The sequence below is a fragment of the Zalophus californianus genome, chromosome 7, assembly GCF_009762305.2.
Source record: "Zalophus californianus isolate mZalCal1 chromosome 7, mZalCal1.pri.v2, whole genome shotgun sequence".
Classification (NCBI taxonomy): Eukaryota; Metazoa; Chordata; class Mammalia; order Carnivora; family Otariidae; genus Zalophus; species Zalophus californianus.
The window spans coordinates 78,083,345-78,103,218 of NC_045601.1; the positions used below are offsets into that span (position 1 = coordinate 78,083,345).

The 19,874-nt window shown below is 42.6% G+C and overlaps 1 protein-coding gene across 1 annotated transcript in view; it reads right to left on the reverse strand.

Moving 5' to 3' along the window:
* Positions 1-18,740, reverse strand: part of SH3BGRL2 (SH3 domain binding glutamate rich protein like 2) — a 63,976-nt gene extending 45,236 nt beyond the window's left edge. The window contains exons 1-2 of the mRNA XM_027604051.2: positions 18,669-18,740; positions 13,468-13,809 (exon numbers count right to left, since the gene is read on the reverse strand). Of these exons, the coding sequence (XP_027459852.1) occupies positions 13,468-13,809; positions 18,669-18,740 (414 nt within the window). The remainder of the gene's footprint in view (positions 1-13,467; positions 13,810-18,668) is intronic.
* Between the last annotated feature and the right edge of the window lie 1,134 nt (positions 18,741-19,874).

The window sequence follows — 19,874 nt, forward strand, 5'->3', positions numbered from 1 at the left end:
CAAATCCATAGAGACAGAAAGGAGATCAGCGGTTGCCAGGGGCTGGGGGCAGGAGGGAATGGAGGGTGACTGCTAATGCACATAAGCTTTTTGGGGTGAGGAAAGGTTCTGGAATTAGACAGTGGTAATAACACAGGGAATATACTAAAACCCACTGAAAGGTATAATTGAAAAGGATGAATTTTATGGTATGTGAATTATATCTCACTTAAAAACAACAATAACAGCCTGATGAGAAACCTGAAGCCCAGAGAAGCTAAGTTTCTTGTCTAAAAACAGAAAGCTGATTAAACGGCAGCAAAAAAGGTGGGGGAGGGGAAGGGCACCTGGCTGGCTCAGTCGGTAGAACATGTGATTCTTGATCTTGGGGGTGTGAGTTCAAACCCCATGTTGGGCACAGAGTTAACAAAAAAGAAAAAAAAATGTCATCACCAGAACCAGACTCAGTCTCCCAACTCCCAATGCGATAATCTAGATCCACAATGCACTGTCCTAGAAATACCAGGGCAAGCAGTGTAGACTTGAACTAGTAATTTAACAGCTCATGCCTCATCAGAAGAGAAAGATGAATCCAATGATCTCTTCAGTTTTTAAAGCAATCTTTGTGAGCATTTCCTCTCTGCTACTATAGATTGGAGCAGGGGTTCCCTACCAGGTGCGATTTTGCCCCCTAGGAGACATTTGGGAGTCTCTGGAGACATTTTTCATTGTCACAACTGTGGGCAGGGGGTACTACTAGCACCCAGTGAGTAGAGACCAGGCATGGTGCTCAGTGTCTGCAATGCACAGGACAACCCCACAATAAAGAACTCCCACACCAAAATGACAACGGTGATGCTGGTGATACAACCTGGCTTAGGGTATGATCAGGTTCATTTTTAAGCTTTTCCAGGAAGTTCTGACCTAGAGTATAATGACTTCAAGCAGCAGTTCAGAGATTAGAGCGACTGAGAGGCCAGCACCAAGCAGACAGGAAATAGACACTTTATACTTCCCATAATAATTAGTTTCCACAGTCACTCAAATGCCCATAGGAGTCAGGTAGTTAACATAAAGGAATGAAGCCAACAAGCACCGAATAACCATTTAGGACTATTATTTCCATCTTTCCACAAAAAAACTTTCACTGGCTTCCATTCTTCATGAAACATATAGAACCCTCTTAATATAATCTTGTGGTTTCCCACTTTTGATAAACATACATGTCAAGAAATACTTCATACTATAGGAAAAAGAACAGCACAAGCTCAGTAACAAGTGGCTCAGAGTTGGGAAGACAGCGGAATGGCAGGGGGTGTAGGGGCCCCCAAGGGCACATGCCCCGATGAAGGGGTCACCACTAACCAATTCTGATGCATCCATGCCATGATGGAGTAAGGCATTGGGGTCAAAGAGATCTTCAGATGTCTCAAGAAGAGTAGGAATTCTAGATCGTATGTTTGTGAGAAAGACATCTCCCACACAAAGATTTAAAATCTTTGCTCAAAAACATTTTAAAACACTGTGTTAACTCAAAAGGGGTTCTAGCCTCTACAACTAAACTGTGACCTCTAGCCTACACTGACCCTAATAAACAATGTCAGCTTCAGGTCTTCCTACAGACGTGTTCCATCTAACTCAGGACCTATTCTCTGACTAGAACAATATTTTTTTTTCCTTAATTAAATCTGAATAGCTTATTTAGAGTTGAAAATTCACAAAGACCAGAGAATTATTATAGACTTAAATGTAAATGAAATTCATTAGATTATTAATAGCTGCCTTGTCATTAAGTTCCAACAACTTTACAAATGGGGATACTGAGATCCAGAGAAGTTAAAAGACTTGCTATGCCACCTTGCCACTGAGGACACCAGAGCCATAACTTGAACCCAGGTCCCTCTACTCCTGAAGTTCACCTTTTTCTACTTATCGTCTTGTTTGTATCACACAAATCTCTTCTACCAACCATAGTTAGGAGGTTCTCTCTGTAAATTACATGTAAAGACTCCGATCTTAGAGGGAGAGATGGCTGACAATAAGGACAGCACAAAAATTACTATTATTAAACGGGGCAGATGAGGTGTACGAATGTCCCCCTGCTCTGGCGGGCCCTCCTGCCTTCCTGCGCATGTTGACTGCATCTTTCCCTCTACAGACGGTGTAAGTCTCCACCCCCACAGGCCCTCCTTCCCTCCCCTACAACCACCAATAACAGCCCTGCCCCTGGCCTCCCACGTTCTACCCACTCTTGCACTGAACTCCCACAGTAGGCTGCAATACACTGATAAACTCTTTCCATCCAAAAGGACACACTTTACAGCGTAGAAAACAGGGAATGAAGAGCCCATGGAGAAAATGTCTCCCAAGAACAGAGGATCCCAGATGGAAAGAATGAGAGTACATACTTCCACCACCACCATTTGTCCCAGTAGATCTCATGTTGCCCAAAAGATCCCAAGACATTAAATATCTCTGCCCTGGACCTCATCCTGGCCAACCTTTCCTTCTCCCGTATTACCTTATGACTTTCCCATTCCATCCTGCTCCTTCCAGCTCAACACATCAAAGCAGTTCTACTCTATCACACAAAGCAAGAGAATTGCATTTGAGGTAAATCATACGTTTGGGGGGCGCCTGGGTGGCTCAGTTGGTTAAGCAACTGCCTTCGGCTCAGGTCATGATTCCAGGGTCCTGGGATCGAGCCCCGCATTGGGCTCCTTGATTGGCGGGAAGCCTGCTTCTCCCTCTCCCACTCCCCCTGCTTGTGTTCCCTCTCTCGCTGTCTCTCTCTCTCTCTCTCTGTCAATTAAATAAATAAATAAATTCTTAAAAAAATATATCATACATTTGGTTTCAGGACATCCAACAAAACATTCAACAGTGTCTTCAAAGACCGTCTATTCCAATTTCTCTTTAACCTCTGACTCCTTCTGGGACATGGTCATTAGGAAAATGGATGACACAGATCTAGTGTCTGTACCTTCTGGATTCTATGACAAGGCAAGTTATTTGAAATTTCTGAGTTTCAGTTTCCTATTCTGCTAGAGAGACTGAAGGGGGGTGAGAATGAATATGAATGGCATGCCAAGTTCCTCTGAGGAATACAAACAACAAACATAAAGCCTTGAGTAAACTTCCCGTACATGGTGCGAATGATAGGTGTTGTTCTCATTATTATTATAATTTTTATGAAATATTAGCTTTCCATTTCAATCCATATTCCTTATATCTTTTATCAGTCTCTGCAGGAGCAAAGTCATTGCTTTCACATGCCAAGGACACTGTGGCTAAAATTACCTGCTCAACAGCTGAGTGGGGACCCCAGGAACTGCTCTTTAGAAGCCCTGCCCCTTCCCCTCTCTTTAACTTGAGCTCACACACTGTTATCCTAACCTGTTTCTGGGTCTGCAAGACCCAGATTTTCACTGGCCTCTAAGCAGGGGCTTTTCTCATGAATAATGTGGGATAAAAGTACTGGACACAAAATCTTAAGACAGGGAGGAGTTCAAATCTGGATTCATTGAATTGAATGATCCTAGGCATGTTAACTTAATCACCCTGTACCTCAATATTCTCATCTGAAAAATGGATATAATAAACACAGTTTGTACAGGCATAATAAGGATTAAGTAACCTGTAGGAAAAATCCTACCACATTCTGGGCACAGGTAAACACTAACTGTTCACCTGACCCACCAGGGCTCTAAGGCTCAGCAAGGAAGACAGGCATATCCCAGAGTCCCCCTAACTCCACTGTCTTTCTCCCCTTCTGTTTCTACCAACCTCTTCCACAAAGCCCCCATCCTCCTTTACCAACATTCACCTACCCATCTGCCACCTAGGAAAGCTCCCCACAAATGTTTCACAAGCATCCAAATTCAGTGTTCAGTTTCACAGTCATGATAATCACTTTCTTCACTCACCTGCATTAAACACAGAGATCCTGGCCCTTCTCTACCACCCTCCCCCTAGATTTGGGGTGAGATGTTTCTAGAGGACATGGTCCATCCATCAATTCAACTTGGTGTCTCATATTTCTCTTCCCTTTTACTCCCAGACTCAAAATACTCTACATTCAGTTATGCAAATCTCAAAGAGTCTGAGACAGGGCTGGCAAATACATGGCATAAACCCTGGTCCTCCCTCCTCTGGTGCCAGATCAGACATCAACAGTCAGTCACACTGTTTGTTTCCCAGCTGATCCCAGACAAAGCTCCAAAACCCCTCTCCCAGCTTCACCATCCATCAGTCAAAGCTGTCATTTAGGATGAAATCTACTTGCTAAGTATAGGAAGCCTTAAATCAAACCAGGACTCTAAATTCATGTACTAGGTACAGCAAAGAATAGCGACCAATTGCATAGTAGTCAGCACTCTGTAGGTAATAAATAAATATGGTTTAGTGCCTCATGCACGGCATGCTGTGTACCTATAAAATGTTCAAAAATTACAGAACTCTAATTAAGTGATTTGTTTGGGAGAATGATCTCAAATTGTAATGTTCTTACTAATTATTCAATTCAAACTTCAAATTTCAGTAAAAAAAAAAAAAAACAAAACTCTTTATACTTAAATTTACTAAAAACTAAAATTATACCAGCATGCATCCTTGGCTTAGTAAGTAGTATGTACTATAATTTTTTTGATGATTAAAGATCTTACATGATCCAAGGTTATAATTTTTTAATTGTTTTATTACTGCTATTACTACTATGCTGCTGTTGATGAGAATAGAACAGAGATAATAGATAATATGCACTGAGTACTTACTATGTACCTAGCACTCTGCTAACTATGTCCTATGGAAGACTTACTCATTCAGAGCTCAAAGCAGTCATGTACAGAAGGTACTGCTCCTATCTCATTTTTACAAATGAAGAGTCTGAGGTTACTTGCCTAAGGCCATGTCCTTCACCAATGGCAGAGCTAGGATTACGACAGCCCCTGTCTTAACCATGAGACTACACTGCCTTCCAATGATAGATAATCCGTGATGGGGCCGAAGTAGGTGCTTGGCTTGAATATAAGCTAACTCCAGAATTAAATAAAATCAGCAAATGTTCAACCCAAACACTTACTTTAGGCTAGTAAGTAGTTTATCATAAAATGTCAATGCAACCCGAAACTCCTGTCAATAGGCGACCCAGGCTTATGGAAGTGGCCAATTCCCATTCAAAGAACTATCCTAATTACTATGATTACTAAAGCAGAGAACTAGTAAGCTTCAAATCACATGGGAATGTCACGAATGAAGAAGACCATACTCCCACTCCTTGTGTAACACTACAAGGAAAACAAACTAACTCAAAAGCTATGTTGGTTGTGTTGCTTTGGGTTTTCTGTTGCGCTTTGTTTTGTTTTCAATATAGGACTGGTATGTAGTAATAGCTGCTGACTTTAACTATACTTGCAATTACCAAATACCACTGACTGACCTGTCAAGCAAGTCACTTAATTGGGTCTCTCTTCTTCTCAGCCCTCTACTCCCAGATCCACTAGGCCCACGCTGACAAAAAGCCAATTCCAGATCCGAGCCATCACTGGTAGGTAATGGAAAACACATCCTGAAGTACCTAAAACCCTTTGCCGTCAGTCACAGCCAACATTCCATTTCCGGCTTCAGGAGCTCTGAAGCAATGTTGGCAGAGAGCCCACAGAGGTCCCACAACGAGGCAGACACGCCCTGATGTATACCACGCCCTGCCCTTCCACTTTCAGGGGCCAGTTCCAGGAAACCCCCTTTGGGGTTTTTCCAGGGACTGAGCCAGCCCAAAAGAGTTCGGCCCCTTCAGGAATGAATAAGCTGTCAATGCTAACAGAGGGAACCAGATCAGGGGACCAACCACATTGTTCTAGTCTCCAGGGGCTGCACCAGCCGAAAAGTACCTGGGTTTGTTGGTAGGGGGCCCCCTACCTGCCAGCATCTAGTTCAACTTTCAGTCCTACAGCAAAGCCGTCATGAAGGTGCTTTTCCTAGGTTGATTTCTTTTTTAGAGTTCAGAAAAAAACAATCAAACATAAAAGAAATAACAACACTTTTAGTTACCATTGTTCAGTTCCTGAGTAGTTAGTGCTGGCAGATAAACTCAGATAAGCCTATTTTTAAAAGAGGACAGACAGAAGGGAGGCTGCACAGCCTCAAACTACATTGCTGGGTTGCGGCTGCTTGTTGGCTTCTGGTCTCCAAACCCCACCTCTCCCGGCCCCGCAATCACCCCCATTCCAGGCAATACTGATCACTACTGGGCTCAACAATCACTGAAAAGAAAGGCTCAACAACATGTTTTCTTTTTTTTTTTTTTAAGATTTTATTTATTTGAGAGAGAGTGAGAGAATTTCAAGCAGACTCCATGCTGAATGCAGGGCTGGATCTCAGGGCCCTGAGTTCATGACCTGAGCAGAAATCAAGAGTCCCACACTTAACCACTGAAACACTCAGGTGCCCCTCGATGACATGTCTTAAAAAACAACTAGAAAAAGGACCCCCCAAAAAACAATTATATATAATCAGAAGTGGATATTTTCCATCAAATATTAATAAGCATTTGCCATTTCATAGGGGAAAAAAAAGTTGTTTTCACTAAATTTCTAATTTGGAAAGCTAAGGTCTTTTTTCACATACTGAATAGACAGTATAACAAAAGCTAATCACAGAAAAATAATCTATATAGGAATGTAATTTGAATCAGAATAACTTCTACTGCTAGCTAACTCTGCAGCTACCGTAGCACCCATTAAAGCAGTCCCTACTGAAAATTTGTTGAAACCTGAAAGGGTCTCTGTTTGAGGTCAGAGTTTAGAGCTCAGTCAGTTAAGTCTCTGCCTTTGGCTCAGGTCATGATCTCAGGGTTTTGGGATGAGCCCCACATTGGGCTCCCTGCTCAGCAGGGACTCTGCTTCTCCCTCTCCCTCTGCCCCTCCCCCCACTCGTGCTCCCACACAATCTCTCTCTCTCTCTCAAATAAATAAAATCTTAAATAAATAAATCATGAAAAAAATCTAAAGAAGAAATATTACTTGGTATCATACTGCTTTTTTTTTTTTTTAAGATTTTATTTATTCATGACAGACAGAGAGAGAGAGAGGCAGAGCGAGAAGCAGGCTCCCCAAGGAGCAGGGAGTCAGATGCGGGGCTCGATCCCAGGACCCCAGAATCATGACCTGAGCCGAAGGCAGACACTTAACCATCTGAGCCACCCAGGTGCCCGGGTATCATATTGCTTCTTACTAAACTGTGTTTTGTTTTTTTTTTTTCACTATACTTGTTTTCCTTTTCTGTTTTGACCAAAAAATTGAAAAACACAGAAAAAAAAATGAGATTCAAATAGTCTTAAATTCCTGCAATATGGAAACCACATTATATTATAAATACTTTTCAAAATTTCATTTTCTCAAATAAATAGAAATATTTATTAAAAGTATCCCAATACAAATGGATAAAAAGCCCCTAATTTTGTAAGAATCCATGCTCTTGATAAAATATTATAGTAGAATAGGAAAATATCAAATTTGGGAAATAGTAAAATGAACTAGAAAAACTGAGGTCAGATCTTCAGTTGGGATATTGCTAAATCTCCCTTCCTAGCAACAGAACTTATACATTAACTAAATTCCATACAATTCCATATCCAGCTGCTAACTTTAAGATTCAAGAAATGTGCCTACAGTCTTTCCAATTAAAGGGGGAAATTCCATTAATTAGTGTTTCTATTTCAACCCTCATAGTCCATGTTGTTATGAGTTGAATTGTGCTCCCCCAAGATGTTGAAATCCTAACCCCCAGTACCTATGAATGTGACTTTATTTGGAAATAGGATCTTTGCAGATGATCAATTAAGATGAAGTCATTAGGGTAGGCTCTATTCAATAGGACTGTGTCCCTATAAAAAGGAGAAATCTGGACACTGTGACAGACACACACCCAAGGAGAACGGCATGTGAACATGAAGGCAGATATCAAAATCATCTATCCACATGCCAAGGAATGTCAAAGATTGTCAGCAAACCATCAGAAGCTAGGACAGAGTCATGGAACACAGTCCCCCTCACAGCCCTAAGAAGAAGGCAATCCTGCCAACACCTTGAGCTAGCTTCCAGAACTGTGAGACAAATTCCTGTTGTTTAAGCCCCCGATTTTGGTACTTTGTTAATGGCAGCCCTTAGGAAATTAAATGAACTTGCCTTCCCTTACAATCACATCCTTGTGCTTGCACCCCCAACTTACTCTTGCTTCTCCTGGTCATTTCTTATATGCTCCCACCTCCCTAACCTCACTCCACACCCTCATTTGCCAATGCTCTTCAGCACCATTTCTCATCAAGAGTAGCTCTGGCATTTTTGCAAGGGCAGTTCTTAGGGGGGGACTGTCTGGCACACTATAGGATGTCAAGCATCCCTGGTACTCCCATTCCCTCAGGGTGCCGCGGTGCCCACAGAGAAGAACTTGGAAACTGCCAGCTAGAGTTTGACTCAGGATCCCACCATCTACTATGTCTGATCTCATCAGGGCAGTTAACCTCAGCTTCTTCATCTGTAAAAATGGGACTAAATAACCACCTTGCCCTGTGACTCTGAAGATCCAATGAGTTAAAGAGGCTAATGAGGCATGCCTGAGTAGCTCAGTTAAGCGTTGGCTCAGGTCATGATCTCAGCGTCCTGGGATGGAGCCCCCACATCAGGCTCTGTGCTCAGTAGGAAGTCTGCTTGTCCCACTCTCTCTCCCTCTGCCCCTCCCCCTGTTCATGCTTGCTGGCTCCTGCACATGCCTGTGCACTCTCTCTCAAATAAACAAAATCTTAGAAAGAAAGAAAAAGAAAGAAAGAAAGAAAGAAAGAAAGAAAGAAAGAAAGAAAGAAAGAAAGAAAGAAAGAAAGAAAGAAAGAAAGAAAGAAAGAAAGAAAGAAAAGAAAGAAAGAAAGAAAGAAAGAAAGAAAGAAAGAAAGAGGCTGATGACCCAGACTTACCCTCACTAGCTTCTTCTGGTATTAGAATCACTTAGGAATTACTGCCCAGTCTTAATCTATTCTACATGGTCATATCCTGACTTGAACTGCCTTGGAACTCCTTGCTGGGGCCTCCTCACACAGTGAAGCTTCACTGAATACATTCTGTGGAGATGCAACAGCTTCACTGGTTATTACATGTTTTAAAATAGTTATGCCATGCAAACCCGTAGGGTATGCCTTCTACAGCTGCAAAGATCCAGACAATTCTGAGCATAGTCTCTATGAGTTCTGCTGGCTACTCTCATCCCCCCTAGAAAATATAGCAGCGGCCATGGGCAAAGCTCTATGTTTATCAACTTGGCTTCCAATTTGTATCTTTTCCTCCCAGTGATGGCCCCTCTCCAATATCCAAGGATATACCATCCGTTTCACCATGCTCACACTAACACTGCCCAAGTTCACATCAGCCCTTCATGCTCCCTTGCTTAAATGGTTTGTATCCCAAGTCTTTGAGCTGCAGAGAGTTAGCCCTGATTTGTGCCATAAGGCCGGCGTTTAAGTCTTTCTCCTGGCCCTCACATACACCTAGCACCTAGCAGCACCTAAAAGCACCTAACAGAGAGCCTGGTACTTAGTAGGTTTTCAATGATTGATGAATGACAGAGCCAATCAATGCATGAATGAATGCACTGCTGAATGAACACAGGAATGAATACCTTCAGGAAGAGTCAGGAGACCTGGTGTCCATTTAACCCTTCCTTAGTTCTGCAGTGTCTGACATAAATGACCTCAGAGTAAGCCACTTAATCTCTGTGCCCAAATTTCCTTCTCTGTGATTTTTAGGTGGTTGGACGTTGCAAGAAAACCACTTTAGGTTTTCCTCCAGCTCAACTGAGCCCAGAAACTTTAACAAAGAGTGAAAGATTGTATTTCTTTTTTTGAGACATTTTAGTCAAAGCAAGCACAGGGGTAAAGATCTTTCTAAAATCACATACCAGGGGTCCCTCCCTGCCACAGAGTCCCTTGTTCCCTGGGGACAAAAGGCTCCAGACAGCATGCGAGCCGTAGATACTGAAGACATCTCTGAGAGGCGGAGCACTACAGAGCTTGTTATCATGGGCTTCTTGCGGGAACTGAACGTCTACCCTGTCCTCAAATGAGGTTCACAGGGACATCCGCTGCATGCCCTCTTCTACCCAAAACTCCTCCCTTTCCAGCCTCAACAAGGTGGGCCCTGCACCCTCTCCCGGGCTCCAAATCTAACTCAATTCCTCTCTCTGCCATCTGCCTAAGGCTCCCACATGCATATTTTATGATTTCTGGCACATTTCCTCCTTATCTGACATCCTGCAATGTATCCCTCTGCCCCTATATTATTTCTATCTCTGATAATGTGTTCTGAAAGAGGCAAGTGTCCTTGGCCTGCACTTTATTACTGATGGTTTTAGCTTTCCTATCTTATCTCCCCACCGGGTCCCCACCTAAATTTCTTGAGGGCAGAGACCACATCCTCTATTCTTCTCCAGTTCCCCACAAGAACAAGGACAGAGTTGGGCAAGCTGCAGACCCTTAGAAAATACTTGTTGAATGAATAAAATAATGAGTGAATGAAATAACTGATGGATTTCAATGTTTTTAAATTTAAAAGTCATATTAATATACTTCCTGGATAAAGTTACCAGGACACCCCCTTCCGGGTATACAACCAGAATGAATTAAATTTTAAAATGGCACCTTTGGAATATACTATTATCTAAGGACTGAAATAAACATCCTTCACTACAATATGAATGAGAGCAACATTATCAGCTGCATAAGAAATCTGCTTTTTAGGTATCCATAGCATAATAACGTGGCATGTCTTTTATTTCCTAGTAAAAGCAGATCTTACCTGGAGCTGGGGTGGATAAAACGGCAACCATCCATCCCTTGGTGTTAATTATCCCAAATATCACTGTTATGTGTTAAAGCTGGAGAATTCAGGGAAGTCAGACAAGATATGAGGATTTTCTCTAGATTGTTTAAATCTACTGCTAACTGGGGCAGAACACCTTTTTGGAAATACTGGGGACTGACTTAGCAAAGTCAATTTCTAGTTACATACTTCCTTGTGGGTTAAAAAAATCCAGCTAGAACCAAACCGATTTGGAAATCAAATTATTTGTTCTCCCATGCACTTACTAGTCACAGTCGGTCACCAGATAAAAAAACAGTGCCAATGGTCAACACAACACTGCTGGAGGGAAAACATTATGGCTATGCCATCAAAGCTTAATATAGTTTAATGCCATAAGCCCCATTAAACTCCCCAGGCCAACAGTTAACCTAAACAACTTCATTATCTCTTAGAAATCATTATTCTTGCATATAAGCATACACTTATCATCACCAAAAGTATCAACATTACATTATTAAAGAAAAACTGTGTTTTAAGAGAGAATATTATAATTAGACTTACTGAGGATTGTCTGAGACCTAAAAAAGTTAGGTCCATTAAAATAGACAATTACTGTTTATGGGCTGTACATATGTGATAACAAATTATGTCTTCCAGCTCAAATCAAACCATGTCAGAACACATATTACCAGGCAGGGCAGTGAGGGAACCTGAAACATCACAGTAAAACACGACAGGACAAGAATAAACTCTCTTTGAGGCCAATATGTATAAATTTAAAATAAAAAAACGCTGTTACAAGGATTTATCCACATTTACCCAACTGATGAAATCAGAACAGGTTAAAGCTAGAATGTAATTCTGAGTTATACATCACAATCCTTCAGGACCTACACATCCTACAACCTATACATCACAACCTACAGAAGAGAAACTCAGGCAGAGATGGAGCACCTTTATCCAAGCTTACACTACTAGCCAGAGCCTGAATTAAAACTTAGGTCTCTTAAGTCTAGCTTCATGTGCAAAACGCGTAACAGTGTATTTAAAAATTAAAAAAGGACATACGCAGACAAGAAATATTTGTTACTTGTTAATGGACTTGAGGAAATAGAGGTACACAATTCCAGAACTATCTTGGTATATTACCTGCTGACAGGATAAGCCAAGTAATTTGACTTTGACTCTTCCAACATAACCTAGGCTTAATACTACAGATCAGCCCTTCCATAATCAATAAAATGCTACTGTAACAATTACTGAAGCATACAAGTTGTGGTGAAAGGAAAAGCTTTGTAGCATTCTTATGAAGGAGTGCATTTGAAAAAAATCTATCCACAAAACAATGAGTTTCCTGACACTGTAGTTCAGTAGAGAAATTTGTAAAAGACAGGTATGACTAAGCAACCACAAATAACTAGAAATAACCAAAATTACCAGGAGTATGGGGACCACCACATGCCTGCATATAAAGATAAGGTGGAGTTTCCCATCTATTGTTCCTAATGAAAAAGGGGTCTTTTTTGTACTACAGTGTTGATTTCTTTTTAAATAAAGAGTCTCCATGGTTTATAAGGATTTACAAACAGTATTTTATTCTATCCTCCACCCCACCTGCTTCAGAAACAAATTTTGGGACAATCTGGTTGTTGCTGGGCAGGCAACTGACCAGATCAAATTTAAGCAACCCATACTGCATTTTTGATGTATTTGATTATATATCTCACCAAAGAACCTCTTAAATCTATAGCTTCTTACTAAGGAAACCAAGTCTTAATAATCATGTAAAACATGACTTACCCAGTGGGCTATCAAGTATACTACTGAATTTTTCCTTACAGTCTGACACCTAGCTATTTAATTTTTCTCCCCCCCCAAAAAACATCAAGAATATCGACCAAACAAAACAGCTTAAGATAATTAGAGAGACCACAATTTATACATCCTCAAGATGAAATTGACCATGGCACTACAAGGGTAAAGAAACCAAACACACACACTTACATAAAGATGTAAAAATGTTCATAGCATCCAAGGCAGGGGGAAAAAAAAAAAAGACAAAACAAACAAGAACATCCTGGCACAACAGGACAAACCTAGTTTACAGTTCTCTTTGCGCATGTATAAAACTAAAGAAATGTACTGGGTGGCGAGGAAGGGAGGGTGGAGAGCAATTACTACTTAAACTTGTTTCATTCAGGAGCTAGGTAGCTAAGCAGCCTAGATAAAAGCTGGTTATACAAAATATAAGCAAGCTGAATGTCCCAAATCGGGAAGAACTAACACCAAGGGAAGCGGGACCCCCGAAGCTCTCAGACTACCCCTCTCCAAATTCCCGAGCCACACTACTGGAGCTGGGGGCTTCCCGCAGACTCCATTTTCCCGCAGCGTTGTCTCCCTCTCAGACCGCGCAGAGTGGGCCTGTGGGTGAGCTGGGGTCCCCCACCCACCTTTGCTCCCCGCCCTTTTCATTGTTGTGCAAGTGTGATGGATCACCTGCCCCGCGCGGGCTCCCGCGTCCGGACGCGCTGCGCACCGAGACGCGCAGGGGCGAGCGGGGCGCGCCTCCCACAGGACCCGCGCCTGGCGCCCGAGACCCCCGGAGACCCGACCCCGGCCCGCCGCCAGTCCCCGCAGTACTCACCGCCACGAAACCCGAGGAGGAGGCGATGAACACGCGGATCACCATCCTCTCGCACGCCGGGACGGACCGTCTGCCCCCGCGGGCTCGGGGCTGGCGGGGACGCGGAGGCAAAACTCGGCTAAGAGCCGCCGCCGCCGCCGCCGCCGCCGCCGCCGAGCGCACGGGTCGGGGAAGATCGCGGGGACCTGACTCCCTCCCGCCCGTCCGCAGATAAAAGCCCAGAGCCTCCCGGCCTCTGGCCGAGGAGGGGGGAGGGGAGGAGGAGGAGGGAACAGGCTGCGGGGCGTGATGGGAATTGTAGTTTCGTTGTCTGCATGGAGTGCTTAGTGGACTGAGCTCTTTCTAGCCCCTCCTTACTGCGTGACAATAGCTTACACGCGCAGGTGGTTGGAGGGGAGAGGCTGGGGAGACGCTGTGACAAGGGGTAGCGAGGATCCCTGCGAGACCGAGAAAAAGAAAGCTAGGCAAGAGGGTTTGGTTCAGAGTCCAGGCTTGGGTTCTATGTTGTGGTTTACTGATTTGGAGCATCCCCACGCAGAAACGCCGACACACGGGATCGAGCCCCGGAGACCTGCGGTCTTGAGGCCGCTAGCGCGCGGGGCAAGCCCTAATCTGCGGCCGGCGGGTGGGGTGGGGCGGGGTGGGATGGAGCTGGCCGGCTCTCTAGAGGTGGCCGCGTTGGGGGCGGTGGGGCTTGAGCGATCTTCTGTTTTCCCAGCGGCTCTGGAGATTGCAGAAAGGTGATTCTTTTAGTTAAATGAGACGTCTTCTTCATCTGTAGACGCTGAAAATTAGAAGCCAGCTGAGAGCACAACCGATATTCTATTTTTCTTAGCAAAACTGTAATTGTAGTAGAAAAAATAAATTCCAAGCGAAATTAGAATCCTTCTATCAACATTGGGCATCAGGACCCCACCCGCCCCACTCCTACGCTACACAATGGCTTCGCCTCTGTGCACCTAATATTTACAACTGAGCCAAATCTGTGCCTTTTTCAGACCCGATGCATATTTCCAAGCGCAGTCTCCCAGGAGGGTGGTGTTGAATGCAAAGCTTTTATGTAGTTGCTAATAGTTTAGGAATCGTTATTTAGCAAGTGCTTTCTGTTTCACAAAAGCCCAAGCCTTTCACAGTTTGGTGGAAATGAACCAGTTTTCTCTGCAGTTACTGTATTTACTTTCTGCCTTTCAGCAGGGGAGTTCTGGGAACAATGTTAATTAATAGTTCTAGAAAGAAAGAAATTAGATAATGAAATCTCTAGCTCTTTGGTACATTTCTTGCACAGAATGATAGTAATAATTTTGGAGCATTTGCTTTTTAGAGCAATTTTTAATATTTCAAGTTTATAACCTTTCCTATTATCTTGTATCACTTCTGTAGTATTCCTTTTTAATTTAGTACATTAACAGAAGGTTCGATCCTAATGGGACTTTATTTCTTCTTATAAACAATAACTAAATATAACTTGCTGTAATTAATATCCCTCTACATATGCACTTTAATTTGGCTACCATACACGTGGAAATGAATATTTATAAAATTAATTCCTTACAAGTAGATACTGTGTTTCCTATGTAACTGCCACTGTTAAAAGTCAACATTTTCTTCAGTTTGGAATTATTCAGCTGTGAATATATGGTTAAACTCAACAAATAGAAACTCAGAGCCTATTCTCTGAAAGGGACCAAAGTGGATGAAAAGTTGAATCAGTCATTTCCTCAGTCAGCAGAGCACCTATTGTCTGCAAAACAAAAAGACAGGTACAGAAATAGCAACAGAACAAGACACACTGTACCAATAGGTTGTTGTGTGGATATAAAGGAAAGGGTGGCTTTTTAGAAGAGACTTTGAAGATGAGTAGAATATCTGCTAGCAGACAGGGGGAATGCGGGGTGAGAATGTGCAGAGTTTATGAGATCAACAAGGACTTGGTTGTGCTTCAGAAAGGGGTATGAGGGGACTACTAGGAACAATGTGGAAAATGTAGGTTTGAATGAATGCAGCAGGAGACTCTCCCTGGTTGTCTGCCCAGCTCCTTGCTCTTTTATGAAATCTGTTCCTCAGCTCTGATCTAAGAGGTTGTAGGGGTGGTGCCCCAAAGCCCTGTTCAAATAGCAAGACCCAGAGCTCAGTTAGCCACAGCTAATTCGTCTAGGGGTGGACACCTGACCCAAGCCTGGCCAGGCAACATCCCTACCCTAAGGATTTGGAATTAGCACTGGGAAAGAAAGAGAGAGCTTAAACTTTAACTTATGACATGGAAGCTGGGAGCTTTCAGAAGCCATGTTTCAACATGAGAACCAGAGAAGCTGAAGAAGCTAGTCAGTAGGAAGGGAACAACAAAGCAGACATGTTTTGTCTGCTGTGATGGAGATGAGTTTCAGAGAATCCTGATAATATTTTTGTCCAGGGATACTAAAATTATGACCTGTGTGGCAAATTGTGTGTTTTATGAATAAAGTTTTATTGGAACACATTTCTTCTCATATTGTCTATGTATGGCAGAGTGACAGAAACCATATGGCCTGCAAAACCTAATACAATTACTATTTGGCCCTTTACAGAAAAATGTTTGCCAATCCTTGTTTATGGCTCAATCTGTTCCTACACCCCTACTTTTAAGGCCTGCATAATATCCCTGTATCCATATCATAAATTCTTCATCTTACTTAAGCCACCTCAAATAGGTTTCTGTTTTGTGCAATCACTGAGAAGTTTAAATTGAATTTGTGAGCATTCCAAGGAAGAAAAGGATATGATAAGAGCTATACTTTAAGATCACTCTGGTAATAGTTCTTTTTATTCCACACTGGTGAAAAAGTTTATCTCTAGAACTTGTATGCAGGACAAACTGTTAGCAGTCCAGGAACCCACAACAGCTATTGTGGAGTTGAGACCCAGAGTCAGTTAGCAACATGGAAGAGTGAATGAGAGTAGAAAGCAATCTGGGATATAAACTAGAGGTCCAAGATCAATACCACAGGGTATCATACCACTGGGAGGATTAGGTGCCCATCTGACAAGTAAAGTCAGCAGATAAAGCAGGCAGCCAAAGCTTAAAGACAGAGCTCAGAAAACTGAGTAGGTCAATAGGCTTTAGGAAAGTTGCTCCTGCATTACCTAAGACTTGAGCCCCTTTATAAGTCATGATAGGACATCTGGCTAGCGTGTGTTTTTTTCTTTGCTTTATTGAGACATTATTGATATATAATGTTGTGTAAATAACCTATTTCATCCATTCCCCCCCCCCACCTTCTTTCTGGTAACCATTAGTTTGTTCACAGTAGTTAAGGGTCTGTTTCTTGGCTTATCTCTCTTTCTCTCTTTTCTCCCCTTGCTCATTTGTTTTGTTTCTTAAATTCGACATATGAGTGGAATCATATGGTACTTGTCTTTCTCTGACTGACTTATTTCACTTAGCATTATACCCTCTAGCTCCATCTATGTTGTTACAAGTGGCAAGAGTTCATTCTTTTTTATGGCTAAATAATAATCCGTTGTATATATACACCACATCTTCTTTATCCATTCATCTATTGATGGACACTTGGTCTGCTTCCATAATTTGGCTATTGTAAATAATACTGCCATAAACATTTGAATTAGTGTTTTTGTATTTTGGGGGTAAATATCCAGTAGCTCGATTACTGGATCATATGGTAGTGCTACTTTTAACATTTTGAGGAACCTCCAGACTGTTTTCCACAGTCGCTGCACCAGTTTTCATTCTCACCAATAGCGCAAGATGCGTCCTTTTTCTCCACATGCTCGCCAACATTTGTTATTTCTTATGTTTTGGATTTTAGCCATTCTGATAGGTGTGAGTGAGCCACTGTGATTGTGAAGTATAATGGGAAAAAATGAAATTTTAAAATATTTGCAACAGTTGGAAAATACTAAAATACCTATGATTTCTGTTGGTAACAAGGTCCCCTGTCTGTTGCTATTACAGTGGCTTGTTGCCTACATTCATAATTGAAGGAGTTAGTAAGTTTTTTAAAAGATTTATCTATCTATTTGAGAAAGAGAGAGAGAGAGAGAGAAAGGGCACTCAGGCACGTGGGGGTGGAGGAGACAGAGGGAGAGGAAGAAAGAATCTCAAGCAGACTCCCCACTGAGCACAGAGCCCAACACTGGGCTGGATGTCACGACCCTGAGATCATGACCTAAGCCGAAATCCAGAGTCAGATGCCTAACTGAATGAGCCACCCAGGCGCCCGGGAATTAGTAAATTTCTGTTAGAATTTAATGAAAATATAAATACGTTGATTGTTTTCTCATTCAAATTCATGAACTTCCTAAATTCTATCCACAAGTCTCTTGGATAGGGTGGGAGGGCATGTGTGCCCAAGAACCCCAGTTTAAGAAACCATAGTGTCCGGCTGTATCCAAACATGAAAGCCTATGAATTTGCCTAAAATGAAAGTATAGAAAGAAACAAGAAGGAGCCATGAAGAGTCCCTTGGAGAACCCTTCCATTTTAAATTTGAAAGAGAACAAAGAATTGAATGGAGGAGCCATCAGGAAAATACAAAACCAAAAGAGTACAGTATCACAGAACCCACGAGAAGAGTTCTAAGCTTTAGGAAGTAGAGAATAGCAAGAACGTTACTCAGCCTGGAAGTTAGGAAAGATGATAAAAATGGAGGCTTGGAGTTTGTTAGTCGGGCAGGCTGTGTTCACATTCCAGCTTTGCCACTTAATTTCTCGGACAAATTTTGTCACCTCTCTAAACCTCTGTTTTCAAGTCAATAAAGTGAGTATAAATAATGACTCTCATTCACGATTGTTATGAACAAGTGCTTAGGATATTCTCCACATTATGCCTGAGGGTATCTGTTTGAAGGATATTCCCACTCCAACTGGCTACAGAGGTTTGAACTGTGTCTGTGTACCTCCCTCAGTGGGACCTATTGTAGCTTGAAAGCAATTTATGACATTTAAGACCAGGCTTGAAAATACGTGTTGGTCCTCCCTCAGGAATTCACAGTTGGAAAATCGAAAGACTAAGGCAATTAGCAATAGGAGCATAAAGGAGGATGCTGCAAGGGGGGTGGTGTGGGGTTGAGAAGCTTTGAGCAAGTTAAGGAATGAGGGACCTGAAATGAAGGAAAAAGAGGAAGTCTGTCTGTGATGGGAGAGTGGAGCCCCTGTGGAGTGAAAAGTAGAAACCCCAATGAAGAGGTTGGCGGCTGTCTTACTTCCAGTCTCAGTTTCCATGAATCCAGGTGTGCCACACTTCCTGCCCGGGGTTGCTGTTTAATCACCTCCATCTTTTATCTTGGGCTCATTTAAGCTGGGGTCTTTTCCTGACACCTCTAAATTCCTGGCCAGAATATCCGTGTGAAGTGTGGGTAGTAAATCATGTGCCCATGGAAGTCAAGCAGGTGACAGAATTGAGGTGAGGAAGGTCCGGGGGCACAGGCTTCACCATCCGGACTGTAGCAAATGGGACTGCACATCTCAAAAACTTTGGATTTTTGTCTGAAATATTCTGCTATTTCAATGTCGACTTAATTTTTTAAAAACTGAGTCGACTAAGCCAAAACCTCTGCCAAGTCCCAGCCAACCTCTGTACGATCCTGTGGTTCTCCAAGTTTCTCCCTCCAGTGTAAACACAACTCTGAATCTAGGGTTTGGAGCCCAATAAATCCACAAGAAGCATTAGGTGGTATTATAATGATGGTTTGTTATCATTGCTGACCTTTGTGGGAGCACTGCCAGCAGAGGACAGAGGCATTAGCCTGATGGCAGTGGCTTGAGCACAGATGAGGCTCTAGAAGCAACTGTATCGTCTTTTCTAATTGGAAGTTGCGGAGCGATGAGAGGGGATAAGCAAGGACAGAAACTTGAAGGGGAATCAGGGAGCATAAACATTCTTCAGGAAGGTTTATCTACGGAGTAAGTAAAGAGCTCTTTTAAACAGTCCGGAGTCTCAACTGTCCAGATTTTATTTTTAGAATGGAATTGAATCTGATTGATAATTCTGTTCTGTCCGGGCTGCCCTGTTTTTAACAGCACTTAATCCAATACTATCCAGCTCCCCAAGGATTTCTCTTAAGTCACTCCATTCACCACACCCTGCCTGTCACAGATCCCTGCCCTGCTCCAGGCAGTTGCTCTTCTGAAAGCCGAGTTGGCACATTTGGCTGTTAGTGGGTGGCAGATTTGTGGGAGAGGAGGCTGTAAGCCAGAGGGCAGGGGTAGGTCAGAGTGCTTAAGGAACGGTCTCAGAGCCAGACCTGAATTAATGTCACAGCTGTACGAACCTTCCTTAGGCGAGTCACTTAACTTGGGACACCTCACCTTCCTTGTTGTTGTTGGGGGCTTAATGGAGAAGATGCATGTAAGGTGCTTTTTTACACAGTACCTTGGGCATAGTTAGGACTCAATAAGTATTAGCTATT